Source organism: Geotrypetes seraphini, chromosome 1 (assembly GCF_902459505.1).
Source record: "Geotrypetes seraphini chromosome 1, aGeoSer1.1, whole genome shotgun sequence".
In the NCBI taxonomy this organism is placed as follows: domain Eukaryota; kingdom Metazoa; phylum Chordata; class Amphibia; order Gymnophiona; family Dermophiidae; genus Geotrypetes; species Geotrypetes seraphini.
In genome coordinates, this window is record NC_047084.1 from 331,309,394 (window position 1) to 331,326,393 (window position 17,000).

Sequence of the window (17,000 nt, forward strand, 5' to 3'; positions counted from 1 at the left end):
TCATTTGAAAGGAAGCTCCGAAATAAGAGGGCATAGGATAAAGTTAAGAGGTGATAGGCTCAGGAGTAATCTAAGGAAATATCTTTTTACATAAAGGCTGGTAGATGCATGGAATAGTCTTCCGGTAGAGATGGTGAAGAGAAAGACTGTGTCTGAATTCAAGAAAGTATGGGGCAGGCCCGTGGGATCTCTTAGGGAGAGGAGGAGATAGTGGATACTGTGGATGCTGTATTTGACCTTTATCTACTTTATGTTTCTACTGTACCTTGCCATAAGGACATACTATACTTTTAGACGTCCATATCCTAGCTTTATAAAATTGGGATTTGGATCATGTCCATGCAATAGGGATGTCTAAAGACATGTTTTCAGACATCTAAAATATGTACAGATCTTCTGTAATAAAGGCCTGAATCTATAAACTTTGCCTAAGTCGTAGGACACCAGCATATATGTACAGTGGATGTCTATTTTCTCTTATATTATAGTCTCCCTCCCTCTAGGTACAGGAATATAACACACTGCTACGGAATTGCCCTCTTCATGGGCAATTAAAGGTTCCTCAAATTTGGATGCCAAAATACAAGGCACTGTGAATTCAATAATGGCATCTGAGAATAAAGATTCCATTGTAGAATAGAGTGTAAGTCTATAGGTGCCCATCAACATTTAGGTGCCATGTTAAAAACTAGGAGTAAATGTAAGCATGCACATGCTGTATTTTAGCATATAATATAGTCTTCTATAACTTATGGTTTGGATTCTATAAACGGCACCTAAATTGGCCGGTGCCTAAAAATTAGGCGCCAACCGCATATCAATCACATTTAGGTACCAATACAGGAGTCCAACAAAACTGCAGTAGATGTCGAACAAAGCAAATCTAAAGAAAAATACTGCAGAGATGATGTACTTTGTGACAAGTCTTCATTTCACGTGTTTATTGATTGAAATAAAGACTTGGCACAAAGTACATCGTCCCTGCAGTATTTTTCTTTGGAATCACACTTAGGTGCCGTTTACAAATTCGCAGCTAGCAGCACCAAACTTAGGTGCCTGAAATGTAGGCAAGGGCCTTAAAGGCCTACATTTCAGGCACCTATGTTTTTGGAGAATCGTGTTTAGCGGTGCCTAGTCATGCTCCACATGTAAAAATGCCCACTTAGGCGTTAGGCACCGCTAAACGCCATGCGATCGGCACCTATCTTTTGTAGAATTATTTTTTTTCCCAATTATTGGCATTATTAATGGTACTTTGCCAATTAAGTTAGATGCTGTTTATAAAATTTGGCAGTATGTGCATAAGTATGTAACACCCATGCTGCATCCATATGTACTGTACATCCCCTTGCAGTTGCATGCTATGGGAAACGTCTATAAATTGTGCTCAAAATTTGACATTAAAAAAAATGGCACAGAACGGTATTCTATAATGGGCATTCCAGGATTGGCACCCTATATAGAATAGCGTGTAGTACTATGATTCATCCTCAACTGGTCTATCCATGCCCCTCCCATGGCCATGCAACCTTTGCAGATCCATGTGGAAATGTGTATGTGCTATTCTATAAATACTTTCAAAAAAATAAATGGGCACATAAATGAGTTTTTGCTGAAATTCAGTGCAAAAGTAATGCCTGATGTTTGGTACCATATATAGAATTTCCCCTTATGTTAGGGCTATTCAGCTTGGAAAAGAGATGGCTGAGGGGGGGGGGGGGGTAAAATTGAAGTCTACAAAATCCTGAGTGGAGTAGAACGGGTACAAGTGGATCAGTTTTTCGCTCCGTCAAAAATTACAAAGACTAGAGGACACTCGATGAAGTTACATGGAAATAATTTTAAAACCAATAGGTGGAAATTTTTTTTCACTCAGAGAATAGTTAAGCTCTAGAACGCATTGCTAGAGGATGTGGTAAGAGCGGATAGCGTAGCTGGTTTTAAGAAAGGTTTGTACAAGTTCCTGGAGGAAAAGTCCATAGTCTGTTATTGAGAAAGACATGGGGGAAACCACTGTTTGCCCTGTATTGGTAGCATGGAATATTGCCTATCCTAGGCCCTTTTGAGTATAGATACAGTCTATGTCTGCACCACCTCTTCTGAGAGAGTGTTCCATGCATCTACCACCCTTTCTATAAAAAAAAGTATTCCCTTAGATTACACCCGAGCCTATCCCCTCTTTAACTTCATCCTATGCCCTCTCATTGCAGAGTTTCCTTTCATATTAAAGAGACTCGACTCATGTGCATTTACATTACGCAGGTATTTAAACGTCTCTATCATATCTCCCCTCTTCCGCCTTTCCTCCAAAGTATACAGATTGAGATCTTTTAGTCTGTCCCCATACGCCTGATGATGAAGACCATCATCCCATACGCCTGATGATGAAGACCATCAGTCTGTTCCCATACGCCTTTTGATGTAGCCTTCCTCTGGACTGACTCCATCCTTTTAAAGGCCTACATTATAGGTGCCTAAGTCATTTAGAGAATTGCACCTAGCTGTGCCTAAGTCTTTCTTCACCCCTAAATATGCCTACTTTCGTGTTAGGCGCTGCTATGCTCCAAGCGATAGGTGCCTATCTCCCAATTACATTTTATTTTATTTTTTTTCAATTAAGAGCTTGTTAACAGTAGTGTAGTAAAGGGGGGGAGGGAAACCACCGCAGGCGCTGTCTTGGTGGGGGCACTGGCACTTCTTCACCCCCTCCATGCCATGTTCACTTCCTCCCTTCCCCACCTCCCCATACCTTTTATTTTTGCCAACGCGAGCAACTGCTGCTTGCGCCATCCTGGCTCCCTTTGAAATCACTTCCAGGTCGCAGGGCCAGGGAAAGGAGGGCATGAGTGTGATGTGGAAGGAGCGGGGGGTTGGCATGGAAAGAGAGGGGCACCACCACCCCGGGCACCTCCTACCTTTGCTACTCGAGTACTTGTTACAGCTCATTATTGAAGCCAATTTACTAATTGAGTTAGGCGCCTAACTTTAGGCTCCTCTTATAGAATTTTCCTTTAAGGTTATTTAATAAGGGTTGAAATGCACAGTAAACTACTACGCAAAAAGTGAAATGTGCAGTCCCCCCTCCCCCCACACACACTTTTCCTTTGCCATACCTCACCCCAGTCTGTGTTTGGTAATTACAGTGGTACCTTGGATTACGAGCATAATCCGTTCCAGGAGCATGCTCGTAATCCAAAATGCTCGTTTATCAAAGCGAGTTTCCCCATAGGAAATAATGGAAACTCGCTTTGATACGTTCCCCCCCACCACGAGAACTGGCATTGCTCCCTCCGAAGGCCACCCCTGCGATCCAGCACCCTCCCCCCTGTGATCCGGCACCCCCCTGCCGCTATTGGGCATCCCCCGCCGCTTCTTATCGTCTTCTGGGCCTGGGCACCGGAACCGTCATGTCCTGTCCGTTGGTGCCGGAGCCTGATGACCTGCCTCCTCTTCTTGCTGAGCCTCCTCTTCTTGTTCAGAGAGAACGTGAACTCGCAGGCCTTGAGCATGCGCAGATGCTTAAGGCCCAGCAAGAAAAGAAGGCAGATCTTCAGGCACCGGCACCAACCCACAGGACATGCCGGTGCCGATGCCCAGGCCCAGAAGACGGTAAAAAGCGGCGGGGGGGGGCTCGCCAATTGCGGCGGGGAGGGTGCCAGATCACGGGGAGGGGGGGTGCCGGATCGCGGGGGGGAGGGTGCCGGATCGCGGGGGGGGGGGCGCTTGTAAATCGAGCCATGCTCGGTTTCCGAGGCGCCGATTTTGCGAATGTTTTGCTCGTCTTGCAAAACACTCGCAAACTGGTACACTCGGAAACCGAGGTGCCACTGTAATGAGAATTAGCATGTAGTATGCTTCAAGTCTCTGCATAGACTATCAGCATGGGTGCAAACTAATTCTCCTTACGAGAGGCATAGAGGGATATGGGTGACTATAAATTATGTCAGGTGTACACCTTGCTGGGCCTCCGTGTGTGCGGATCGCTGGACTTGATAGACCGAAGGTCTGATCCGGAGATGGCGCTTCTTATGTTCTTACGTCCTTAAATGCATTTCAATAAAGGTCTTTTAGTATGCACTAAGGGGGTTTTTCAGGTTCAGTGAAAGCTGGGCTTTTATTTCGGGGAACATCAAGTGTGTGTGTTGGGGGGGGGGGGGTTATGTTGGGGTCATGGGACTAGCTCCTGAATTTGTGAGCTGGCCTCTTTAAAATGTGGCCTGTTGCCCCAAGGCAGGAAAAATAATGCCAGCTTTTAACTGACATTATTTTTTGTCCAGGAATAATGCAGCTAGCGGTGTTCACTTAAAGCTTTGCTATTCGATTTACATAGTAATGAGATGTTTTGCATCTTATTACTATGTCTCCCAGGGTAGCTTAAATTAACATGTGTTATGATAATATAATGTATGAAATTGCCCTTCAAGGTGCATTAAGGCTGTAACACACCTTAATATGGCACCCAGATCAGTTTAATTCAAGTTAACCTATGAATTAAAAATGCATTTAGTCAATTAACGTGCATCAAAAAGTTGTGGTAAACTGTAAAAAAAAAAAGTCAGAGACTCATGACGTCTGATAAATGATCCACAAATGTACCACAAACTTTTTCCAGCGCCATCTGTGCCACATTTAGTAAAGGCTTTCTTACTTTTCATAAACCTACCATTAATGCCCGGGCTACTGCCTGATTTTAAAGTGGTTTTGCAAATAGTCCCCTCTAAGCTGATGCACTTTCACAGCTATCCATGCTTTGCTATATTTCTTCCGCTGCTGAGATAAAGTAACAGCAAAATTATGTGTATTATGGGAGCCAGCACCAAACTCTGAGTCATATGTACTAGCTAGTTCTCCTAGTGACAAGCAATGAAAGAAGACACTTAGTTCTTCTGTTTCTTTGTGCTTTGTTTTCCAAGGGCACAATTTAAAGACCTGCAGATGGTACCTGTTGCTACTATAAAGGGAATTTATGCATGGAAAAGTACCAAATTAGTCAATCTACATGTAAAGTCCCATGTCATAGAACAGGCATGCTTTTAGCAAACCTTTGAAATGGGCATACAAGTTCTTGACTTGATTTTTTTAATCCAAGTCAAGAACACATTTTTTCTTGTTCTTTTATTGTATGAAGATGCCAGAGATAGGGTATGTAAATCATAAATATACCAAAAATGTTTTCATAATGCTTATATCTTCCACGAGAAGTTCAACCAGTCCACTATGGAAATGCACTAGAACTCAGAGTGAGTGGCCATAGAAAATAGATGCTTATCCAAGAGAATATAGTCCAGCCGAGCATACACCTTGTGAGCGTAGGAGTAAAAGTTTGTACTTGCCCGGCTGGGCCGTTTGCCATTCTCAATAAACAAATATATTTTTTTAAAGAAAAAGAACTCAGGACTAGATTCCACAAGGATTAAAGGGGGGTAGATTGTATGGCAAAGTTTTGATACTCCTTGGCAGTTTGCAGGGGGTTAAGGATGGGTTTAATATACTGCCTTTCTGTAACTTATATATTATATATAGGTACTTACTTTGCACCTGGAGAAATAGAGGGTTAAATGACTTGCCTAGAGTAAGAACGAGATGTAGTGGGAATTGAAACCAGTTCCCAATGTTCCTTTAAAATGCACAAGGTCAATAATTGTTTCTTTTTTCAGTTGTCTTCTAATTTTTTTTTCTGTTTTTGTCTTTTTCTTTTTTCTAACATTTCAAATTTACAATCACTTCTATATATCCATGATAATGAAATTTCAGTGATATAAGAAAAATAAATCAAAATATCAGGAAAAAAAGATCATCTTGAGACAATCCACAATTTGTCAGAAATAGGATCCAAGATACATATAAATAATTCAATAAGGGAATAAAAAGTTATCTGTAGGCTTCCCCACATCATTGTCTCAGCCCAATCATGGCATTCCTTCCCCCATTGGAAAGTGACACAGACACCTTAATCTCCTCTTTCATTACAAGAAAATCCAAAAGCTGTTTAGGGTTAAAAAAAAAATGTAAAAGTTAAACCCTCAAGCAAAACAATACAAATACAAGGAAACTTCAATACAAAATTGGCCCCCAAAGCAATCACTTTTGGTCTATAAGCCAAGAAAGACTGGTGTCTCTTTTGTGTGTCTCTATAAATCAGGAAAAATCCGAATATTTGAACCCATAAACTGCAGATTAATATTCTGGAAAAACCAAACACAAAACATTATTGTGATCCAGCTCCAAAGCAAATGTTACAATTAGAGTCAGTCTCTAGGTAACTATTTCAAGAGATGATTCCAGAAAGTCAGTTAAGAGTACCATTGGATCTGGTCTCCCCGAGGTCCCAGTACCTCCCATTTCTTTCCCAGAAACATACTGAGCTTTCACAATTGGTAGAAGTGCTTCATCTGGTATCTTAAGGACCTCCTTCAAATATCGTCTAACCAAGTCCACTGCTGATATCAAAAGGGACTTGGTAAAATTTAAAAATCTCAAATTATTCCTTCTTAACTAATTTTCCAAGTATTCAATCTTTCGTTGGGTTAAGGTCTTATCTTTCACCAAACCTACTCCCAGATTCTGTACCTCCTCCACTTTCTGCTCCAAAGTTCCTACTTTCTCCAATTGTTGAACTAAGCCTTGGGACTGAGAAGCAATTTGTTCAGAAACATTTTTCATTTCACCCTCCATTTTGTCCACTCTTCTCAAAAAAGAGGAATTTAAGACTTGTATAGCCTCCCAAAGTACCTCTAAGGTTATAATGGCTGGATTCTTATTTTTCACACCTGCAGAACTTTCAGAAGGGTCTTCCACCCCCCACACGCCCAACTCACAGTTTCAGTCTGTGAATTGGATACCCTCATCGACATGCATCGCTGTGGGGAGGAAAACTCTTTCGGAGAGAGGTTCCCGGACAGTGATAGAGAAGCTTCCCTTCAAGCTTCCATACTGATATTCTCTATCCAGTAGACTCCTTCCAGGCTACAGGGGGGCTGCTCTATTCTTGTGACTCAACGAGATCCCATTGCTACTACAACAACTCACATGTGCATATTGCACTTGCGCAGAAGAGACAACTGATGTGGGTTCAGTTGGCATTCTGTAATCCTCCAAGATAGTTTGTTTCATTGGTGGTATTTGGCTAACTGGAACATACGAATAGCCTTACTGAGTCAGACCAATGGTCCATCAAGCCCAGTAGCCCGTTCTCACAGTGGCCAATCCAGGTCACTAGTACCTGGCCAAAACCCAAAGAGTAGCAACATTCCATGTTACCGATCCAGGACAAGCAGAGGCTTCCCTCATGTCTTAATAAGACTATGGACTTTTCCTCCAGGAACTTGTCCAAACCTTTCTTAAAACCAGTTACGCTATCCGCTCTTACCACAACCTCTGACAATGCGTTCTAGAGCTTAACTATTCTCTGAGTGAAAAAAAATTTCCTCCTATTGGTTTTAACAGTATTTCCATGTAACCATCGAGTGTCCCCTAGTCTTTGTAATTTTTGACGGAGCGAAAAATTGATCCACTTGTACCCGTTTTACTCCACTCAGAATTTTGTAAACTTCAATCATATCTCCCCTTAGCCTTCTCTTTTCCAAGCTGAAGAGCCCTAACCTTTTTAGTCTCTTCATCCGAGAGGAGTCCCATCCCCTTTATCATCTTAGTCACTCTTCTTTGAACCTTTTCTAGTGCCGCTATATTTTTCTTCAAATAAGGAGATCAGAATTGAATGCAATACACCAGGTGAGGTCGCACCATGGAGTGATACAACGGCATTATATCTTTAGTCTTGTTAAACATCCCTTTTTAAATAATTCCTAGCATCTTGTTTGCTTTTCTGGCCGCCGCCTCACATTGAGTGGAAGGTTTCATCGTATTGTCTACAATGACACCCAGATCCCTTTCTTGGACGCTAATCCCCAAGGTGGACCCTAGCATCCGGTAACTGTGATTTAGGTTATTCTTCCCAATATGCATCACTTTGTATTTTTCCACATTAAATTTCATCTACCACTTGGATGCCAAAGTCTTCCAATTTACTAAGGTCTACCTGCAATGTTTCACAATCTGCATGTGTTTTAACAAATTTGAACAGTTTAGTGTCATCTACAAATTTAATCACCTCACTCATCATTCTAATTTCCAGATCATTTATAAATAAGTTAAATAGCACCGGTCCCAGTACAGATCCCTATGGCACTCCACTGTTTACTTTCCTCCATTGAGAAAAATAACTATTTAAGCATCTGTTTTCTATCCGATAATCAATTCCTAATCCACAACTGAACTTTCCCATGACTCTTTAATTTTCTCAGGAACCTCTCATGAGGACTTTGTCAAAAGCTTTCTGAAAATCTAGATACACTATATCAACCGGCTCACTGTTATCCACATGTGTATTCATACCTTCAAAAAAGTCAAGTAAATTGTTGAGGCAAGATCTCCCTTGGCTAAACCCATTCTGACTCTGTCTCATTAAATCATGCTTGTCTATGTGTTCCACAATTTTAGTTTTTATAATTGTTTCCTCTTTCATTTTCACAGCGGCCAGCACGGATTGCACACAATGTCCCATGAGGAAAGCGTTTTTAATTAGCGCCGAAACAGGGATCCTTGTTGGGACTCTTAACATTTGTACAATTTAATAAAGACCCTTTTCGGTTGATTGTGACATCCACCTTGTCTTTCTCTAGTTTGTGCATCTTTATCCTAAGACAAGAGTTTCTTCTCTTGTACTCCTTATAATTGTTTCCACTATTTTGCCCAGTACTGAAGTCAGGCTTACCGGTCTATAATTTCCCAGATCTCCCCTGGAACCCTTTTTAAAACTCGGCGTAACATTGGCCACCCTCCAATCTTCAGGTACTACAGATGATTTTAGCAACAGGTTACAGATCACTAACAGCAAGTCAGCAATTTCATGTTTGAATTCCTTTAGTACCCTGCGATATATACCATCCAGTCCAGGTGATTTATCACTTTTTAACTTGTCAATTTGGCTTAGTGAATCTTCCAGATTCACAGAGATTTCTTTCAGTTCCTCTGCATCATCACCCTTGAATACCATTTCTGTTTTCAAGTTTATTCAAGTTTATTCATATTATTTGATTGAACGCTTTACCAAAATACAAAGCGTTGTACAAAAGGTAAAAATAAGATTTTAGAGAAATCACATATACATAATTCGTTACCAGACCTACTTGGGTATTTGCTTTTGAAGCCACAGGAAACAGTAGGAAAGATGGGAGGAAATACAATTTTAAAGAAAAGTACATAAAAGGGAAGTACATAAGGAGGGTAGGAAGAAGAGGATTGCTGGCGGAGATGAGGGTCGAATAAGAGAACTATTAAAAATCTTAATTTGGAGATGGCTGAAATCGTAAAGTATTACATCTTGGTTGGACATTGTATTTTCAGTTAAAGGCTTCTTTAAAAAGAAGGCTCTTTAAACTGCTCTTAAATTTCCTCCCCCCACCCCACCCCATCCCCCTTTTACAAAACTGTAGCACGGTGCTCCAACGCTCAATGAATTCCTATGTGTGTCAAGCTGTTGCCGTCATGGCTGGTGCTAAAAACCGTGCTATGGTTTTGTAAAGGGGGGGAGGTTAGTTTGATTAATGATTCTTCAGTTTATCACCATTCATTTCAAAATCCCAATGTGGTTACATGCATGTAAAAACAACAATGCAACATACATGCAAGAAAAACATAATGTACTAAATACTACAATTATGACATATATACAAATCAAGGCTATTAAATTGTTATCTACAGTCTAAAATCACCTAGAAGCACCCTCAAATCAGGAAAAATCTAGCCCCAAACTACTTTTTACATTTATTACAAAATCCTAGAAAGCATTCCACTACTCACAGACATCATATAGTAACCAATTCCACAGTGACAGGGTGATATACAGAAATGTATTTTAATGATCTTAGTCAAACATATATTTATTACTCAGAATACAGAAAAGGTTTTGTGAGGAACAGAAAGAGGATTTCACCCTTTCTTCTTCTCATGCTCCTTGTTCCCTTCCAATCCCATTTCTCCTCTTTTTTTTTTATACATCCTGTTTTTCACTCCTTGCACATGTCTCTAACATATGAATTCTCCCCTCTCTTAGCTTCAATGCTCCTTCTAAGGGGTATATATGTGTGTACAAGGCTCTGGTCCAGGGCACTGGTGATTAAGAGCAGCAAAGTACTCAACCCAGTATCTCACCTCATCTGGTCTACAGGATACGTCTTTTCTTTTTCCCTCCTTCCGGTTTGGTCTCTTCCCACAGGAGTGGCACTGCTCCCTCACCTTCATCACTGGCAGTAACAGCATGATAGGCTGCCTTTGACCAGCCCCTGGATCTTCTCTCTGCCACAATTCACTCACAGGAAATTGCATCAGAAAGCAACAGATGGAAGACCCAGGGACTACCCAAAGGAAGCTTGCCATGCTGCTGCTTCTGCTTCTGCTGCTGGTAGCAACTTGCCTACATTTTACATGACTGGGAGAGTGAGAGATCAGTATTGGACCTACAGGGGAGAGGGAGGGAAGTGGGCAGGGAGAGAGTTGTCAGCCCAAGGGAGGGAGAGATGCTAAACCTGAAGCGGGGATGGTGCACTCTTATCACCTCTCGCATAGATTACTGTAACTTGCTTCTCACAGGTCTTCCACTAAACCATCTCTCTCCCCTTCAATCCATTTAACATTTTGCTGCACGACTTATATTCCACCAGTGTTACTATGCTCCCATTACCCCTCTCCTCAGGTCACATCATTGGCTCCCTATTCATATCCGCATACAGTTCAAATTCCTTTTATTGACTTACAAGTGCATTCGCTCTACAGCTCCTCAGTATCTGTCCTTTCTTATCTTTCCTTCTACTCTACCCCAGGAACCCCTTTCATTGGGTAAATGTTTCTTATCTGTACCCTTCTCCTGTACTGCCAACTCCAGACTCTATCTCTTCTATTCTGCTGCACCATTTGCCTGGAATAGATTACCTGAAATCAGTATGCCAAGCTCCGCCTCTGGCAGTGTTCAAATCTAGGCTAAAAGCCCACTTTTTGAGGCTGCTTTTAACCCCTAGCTCTTATCAATGTCTGTTTTATCATTCCCTCTGTGAGAAACTCTGTAACCCCTATTTGTCCCATTTGTCTGTTCTGATAAGATTGTAAGCTCTAGAGAATGTTTAGATCTAACCGGAGCCTATGAAGAATCATAGCGGTTTAAAATCTCTATAACCATCTGTGCTAGTCACATAATAGAGTGCCGCTTCTGATGGTTCCTGGTTATAAGATATATGATTGAGACTGATTATAAGAGATTCCTTTAATCTTCTGTCCTCAAGAATTCAAGATACTAGAAGATTTGGAGTGTCTTTTTCTTTTGTTTGATGTTTTAAATAATAGCATTTTATAGACATATTTAAATAATTCCACCATTTTAGTTGATTTACACTATACATCAAGCATGCACAGACCAGGAATTTAAGTGAGCAGATTACACCTGACATGTTTTCTGACATTTGCGCTAGTACACTACAACCTATGCACCTGCTTTATAGAATAGGTGTCCTGTTATACCTTTCTAGCCTTTTCCTAAAAACTAGTGGGTCAGTATAGTTCAGTGTTTCTCAATATGCGGTACATGTACCCTTAGGGGTACGTGAGCCACTTATTTAGGGTAAGCAGCACAGACCACCGCCAAGGATGTTGCCTGCCCATCTGCCGAAGCTGCCACCAGGGATCTCTCCTTCCTGCCCTCCACCCTCCGTCGAAGCCACCACTGGGATCCCTCCTTCCTTTCCTCCACCCTCTATCAAAGCTGCTGTCAGGGATCCATACTTCCAGCCCACCCCCTCCACCAAAGCCAACCCAGAGGGCTTCACTCTGATGTCAGAGCTGATGTCAGAGGAAAGCCTTCCAGTTAACAGTTGGGGGGGGGGTTGTTTCCCAGTTACCTCCTTCTGCCTTCAGTGGCTCTCATTGCAGGGATGTACAGGCCTTTCCTTATGTTTATGGGCTTGGGGGCTCCGGGTGGGCTACCTTTTTTGGGGGTGGAGGGTGTCAGGCAAGAGGGACTGAGCATCCATCCTGCTGGCAAACTTTTTTGGGGGTGGGGGTGGGGGTGTTGGCAGGAGATATTAGGCATCTCTCCAATCTGGAGAGGATGATGGATTGGACAAGGAGGGTAAAATGTTTTTGATGGAAGCAGGATCTAACTTTCCTCATTATGTGAAGGCTGAAAAAGCATTTTTTTACCAAGGATTGGAGGTGGTCATTGAAGGACAATGTGGAATCAATGATGATGCCCAAGACCTTGCTCGAGAACTCAAGCTGTAGAGAGGAGCCAGAGGGTAGTGGGATGGAGGTGGGTAGGTGATCTAGTTTTGGACCGAGCCAAAGAAGTCTTGTTTTGGACTCATTCGATTTCATTTGCACAGTATGGGCCCAGGATTGTAGGCTCATTATACAAGAGGATATGTTCTTAGACAGGTTGGTGAGGTTCGAAAAGTTTTAATCTGACTTGGCCTAAGTGAAAACATATAAGTTTCATACAGGCAACCCCATCAAACTTTTGATTATCACTGACAGACAACTAAGTTTGACAGATATCCCGCCCATCTCCTGTCCTAACTACTCCTCCAAAAACCCTGTTTGATTATCGGTGCTTGGACCATCTGTTTTTTTTTGATCGTCCAAGTCTTTTTGATCGTCCAAGAAAATACATCTAAAAACTCGCCTAAATCGTCCAAATGTTGATTTAGGTGGGTTTTTAGATGTATTTTCTTTTCAATTATGAGTCCCCTAGGATTATAATTTCAGAATTAATGTGATAAGATACCCCATTTAAAAGTAGATTTTCTTTAATATAGTTAGAAGGGGATGCAAAAAAGAACTTAGTCTTGTCTGTGTTAAGTTTTAATCTGGCTCCAAGAATGAGGTATTATTGGTGAAGGAATCAATGACAATCCTGGGCGTAAAATTGGACCCAGGACTTACTGTGAGTAGTCAAGTGGTAAAAACAGTGCAAATATGTTTTGCACAGATACATTTATTGTACCGTGTGAAACCAATGCTATTACCATCTGACTTTCGTGCTGTTGTAAAAGCAATGGTCTTGTCACGGCTGGACTACTACAATGTCCTGTACCTGGGAATAACCAAGACCAAGTGCAGGGCATTTCAGGTGGTTCAGAATGCCGTGGCCAGGTTGATAACTGGAACATCAAGATATGAGCATATCTTTGACAATTGCATTTGGTTGATAGTTGTGTTTCAAATTCAATACAAAGCAATTATGTTATGTCATTAATTTCTATATGGTATGATGCCTGACATTTTTAAGAATATGATGTCTCGTTATCAACCACAAAGATCCCTGCGTTCCGAAAGTACCGTATTTCTGAGAACAAAGGCTAACCCTAAATATGTGGAAACAAATGCCATGACTTTTACATGTGTAGGAGTCAAGCTATGGAATGGCCTTGTTGGCCAGATTCAAAAATGTGGAGAGAGGAATTTATTTAGGAAAATGTTAAAGACTCAACTATTTGTAGATGCATTTCTTTGAGCAATTGATTTTATGTAAGACTGAATTTGTCTGGTTTTATTTTTATCTTGTATAGATTCTTAATATTTTATGTATGTAACTCCTTGTAAACCGTTTTGGGAAAAAAACGGTATAGAAATTTTGAAAATAAATAAATAATAAATAAATAAATTTGGCCGATATCACCACATGACAGGACCCCTCCAGAAAACTGGAAATGTTAAAAATATATGTCAGATAGTCTTTTCATGCTCCCTGAGAAACAGCTCCTCACCAGTCCACATAGTAAACTAGAGTTATGGGTGGGATGGACTCTTCAGGAGTTTACAGTATCTCCATAATACACTTCCTTAACATATCTGTCAGTGTTAGAACTAAATATTTAAGAAAATTAATGAACCTCAGATTTAAATTCCACTTATAATTTTCCAAGGTATCTAACATTTGATGAATAATAATACAGTCTTATAAAAAGCCTCCTTAATTGTTGATGTCTTTTTCAAATTTACTAAGATCTTTTCCCGTTACTGTTGTGTTCTGTTCAATATGAGTCCCAAGTTCTACACATCGGTTTACCTGCGTCTTTTGCGAGTTTCTGCCTTGCTGTAATTGATCTAACTCACAAAGCAGAGTCATCCATTTTCCCAATTGCATCTGCCCTTGTTAGTTTTGCAGTAGAACCTCATGGGACATTATTGATCTGAACATTAAATTCAAACCTCTGGCTACCTCTGGGTATTAGGACATCTGGCTGCAGCCCTTTAGTTGGGAGGTCCTTCACTAACCATCATGATATAATGATGTAGATATGCACAAGCATTCCATCTGGTGACAAAGGCAACTGTCGTTACACGGATTTCTACTCTCCTTATTGGCAAATGGCCTCATGATTTGTATGATGATCTATGAATTTAGATGATGAATCTGATAATGAGAGGCAGGAAGAGAAATGCCTTCCATCCTCATGCAGTCCTGATCCTTCCAAACTATCATCCATCCCACCTGCCAATTTATTTTTGCATTCTATCTCAGCCTATCCAGTGCTGCCTCTCATAGAAACATGATGGCAGGTAAAAGTCAAATGGCCCATCTATTCTGTCTCTCTGCAGCATCCGCTATCTCCTGGCTAATAACATTTCAATTATTTAGTTAATTTAAATGTGTCTATCATATCTCCTCTTTCCCACATTTATTCCAAAGTATTCATATTGAGATCTTTAAACCTGTCCCCATGCGCCTTATGATGAAGACCACCAAACATTTTAGTAGCCTTCCTCTGGACAGACTCTATCCTGTTTAAATCTTTTTAAAGATGCAGTCTCCAGCATAGTACCCAATATTCTAAATGGGGGCCCACCAGAGTGTTATATAGGGGCAGCTGAACATCCTTTTAGATTTTACCATCCCCTAATCAACCTGTTTGGTCACCTTAAGGTCATCACTTACAATCACACCAAGTCCCACTCCTCTTCTGTGCACAAAAGTTTTTCATGCCCTAAACTGTACCATTCTCTTAGGTTTTTGCAGCCCGAATGCATGACCTTGCATTTCTTAGCATTACTTCTTAGCTGCCACAGAACAGAAATATTTGTTAAGCAATTCAGCCTTATCTTTATCAGCTTCTACATATTTTCACCCTTCACCTTGAATCTCACAATGTCACTTTTGCACTTCTTATCATTAATATATCTAAAAAAGGTCTTGTTCCTCCGTTTTATCATGTTGACTATTTTTTCTTCCGTTTGCATCTTTGCTTTCCTGACTAACTCCAGCCTGTCTTAACTTTTCCAGATATTTTGTCTGTTTTCCTCATTCTGCAATTTTTTGCAGTTTATGAAAACTAGCCTCTTTGTCCTTACCTTCTCAGCTACTACTTTTGAGGACCAAAGTGGCCTTCATTCTATTTCTAGTATCTTGTTGTATGGATTAGATTTGCAGTTGTTCAAAATTGTTACTATGGCAACCATCATTTTGATGTGCTTACAGTACATTTCACAGACAAAGCAAAAGTTTGACATTATTATTATGGATCAATCTATTTACATGAACAGTTTTGTGCCAACAGAATAGAAAACAAGTTAAAATAAGACTAAACTATAGAACACACATGTATTATAACAGTTTCTTCATTTTTTTTTTTTTACACTGGGAAATAAAGGTATCCTTTACCAAGCCAATGTAAAAAAGTGGCATTAGTGCACCCTTACATGAAGTTTTCTCACATGCTAAGGCCGTTTCTACAGCAGCCATAAAAATGGCCTTTTTGTATTCATGGCCATGCACTAATGTTACTATTAGCAGGCGACCATTAAAAAAAAAATACTACATCAGCACTTACTGCCATCCATTTTGTAAGTGGTAAAGACTCATGTGCTATCCATGGACTTACCAATAGTGCAATGCCAATATAGCTGTGCTAATTTATTTGCGCAGGAATGCCTACTTTCTGCCCTCTGACATACCCCCTAAAAATATATTTTTTTTAACACGCTGTTAGCATGTGCAGATTGAGCGGTTACTGCACAATGCCTGAGTGCAAACCACTGTGTGCCATTTTAAACTGTATTGGGTGCATGTTAGCACCTAAAACAGCTTAATAAAAGGTCCCTTTTTTTGCTAAAGGTACAGTTAGGATAATATTACCTCAACATTCCAGGAAACAACAAAACCAGAAAGCCTATATTTAACTTAAGTAAATGGAAAATGTGATGTAATAATAATTCTGAAAAAGAAAGTCAAATGCAGAGATCAGTTCTGTTCATAACAGAAATAAAGCATTTATTTGACCTTGAGCCAGCTCAATAGTAAAAAAGTCTCAAAAGAGTTTCTCTTATTCTGGCCTTTTTGAAAAATGACTTTCCCATTCTGTGATTATGGAAAAATTATTTCCAACTAAGACCTTCAGCTAGAAAACAATTCCCATTTAGCATACCTCGGTAATGAAGGATTTGGCTGTTGATGGACTCATGACTAGAATAGCTCTTCTCAGTGTGTCTCTGTAGCGGTTTAGTTCATCTATCCGCATAGTGGCGAAGAGCCCTGTAATCATCTTATTGATGTTATTCTCCACCTTCTGCAATGCTACATCCATTCCCTGCTGAGATACTCTGTCCAAAAAGTCCTGGATTCCACGGATATCTAGGAACATCAAAAGCCCATCAAAATGAGTATTGGGGTATGTGATTTATTTATTTTTTTCTTTTCATGCAATTAAAGAAAGAACAAAAGGAGTTAAAGCTATGATGTTTTATTGGCATTTTCAGAGTGTAATAAAAGTTGAATGCTTATAAAATGATAATTAAGGCACAGAGATATGGCAAGAAAATGTGTTCAGCTTACTTAATTGATCTGTTCGAAGTTGTACAAACTCTGCATTAAATACTTCATGTTTAGTACCTAGCACATTTCAGGTGGAATAATTATATACGAGTTGTTTGTTGAATTTCACTATACTTGTGTC

General features: G+C 40.4%; 1 protein-coding gene across 3 annotated transcripts in view; it reads right to left on the reverse strand.

The window, feature by feature from the left end:
• GRID2 (glutamate ionotropic receptor delta type subunit 2) overlaps nt 1-17,000 on the reverse strand; it is a 2,335,100-nt gene that overhangs the window by 1,090,874 nt on the left and 1,227,226 nt on the right. For all 3 annotated transcript variants that reach the window (XM_033958336.1, XM_033958346.1, XM_033958356.1), the window contains one exon: nt 16,473-16,678. In XM_033958336.1, coding sequence (XP_033814227.1) covers nt 16,473-16,678 — 206 coding nt within the window. The remainder of the gene's footprint in view (nt 1-16,472; nt 16,679-17,000) is intronic.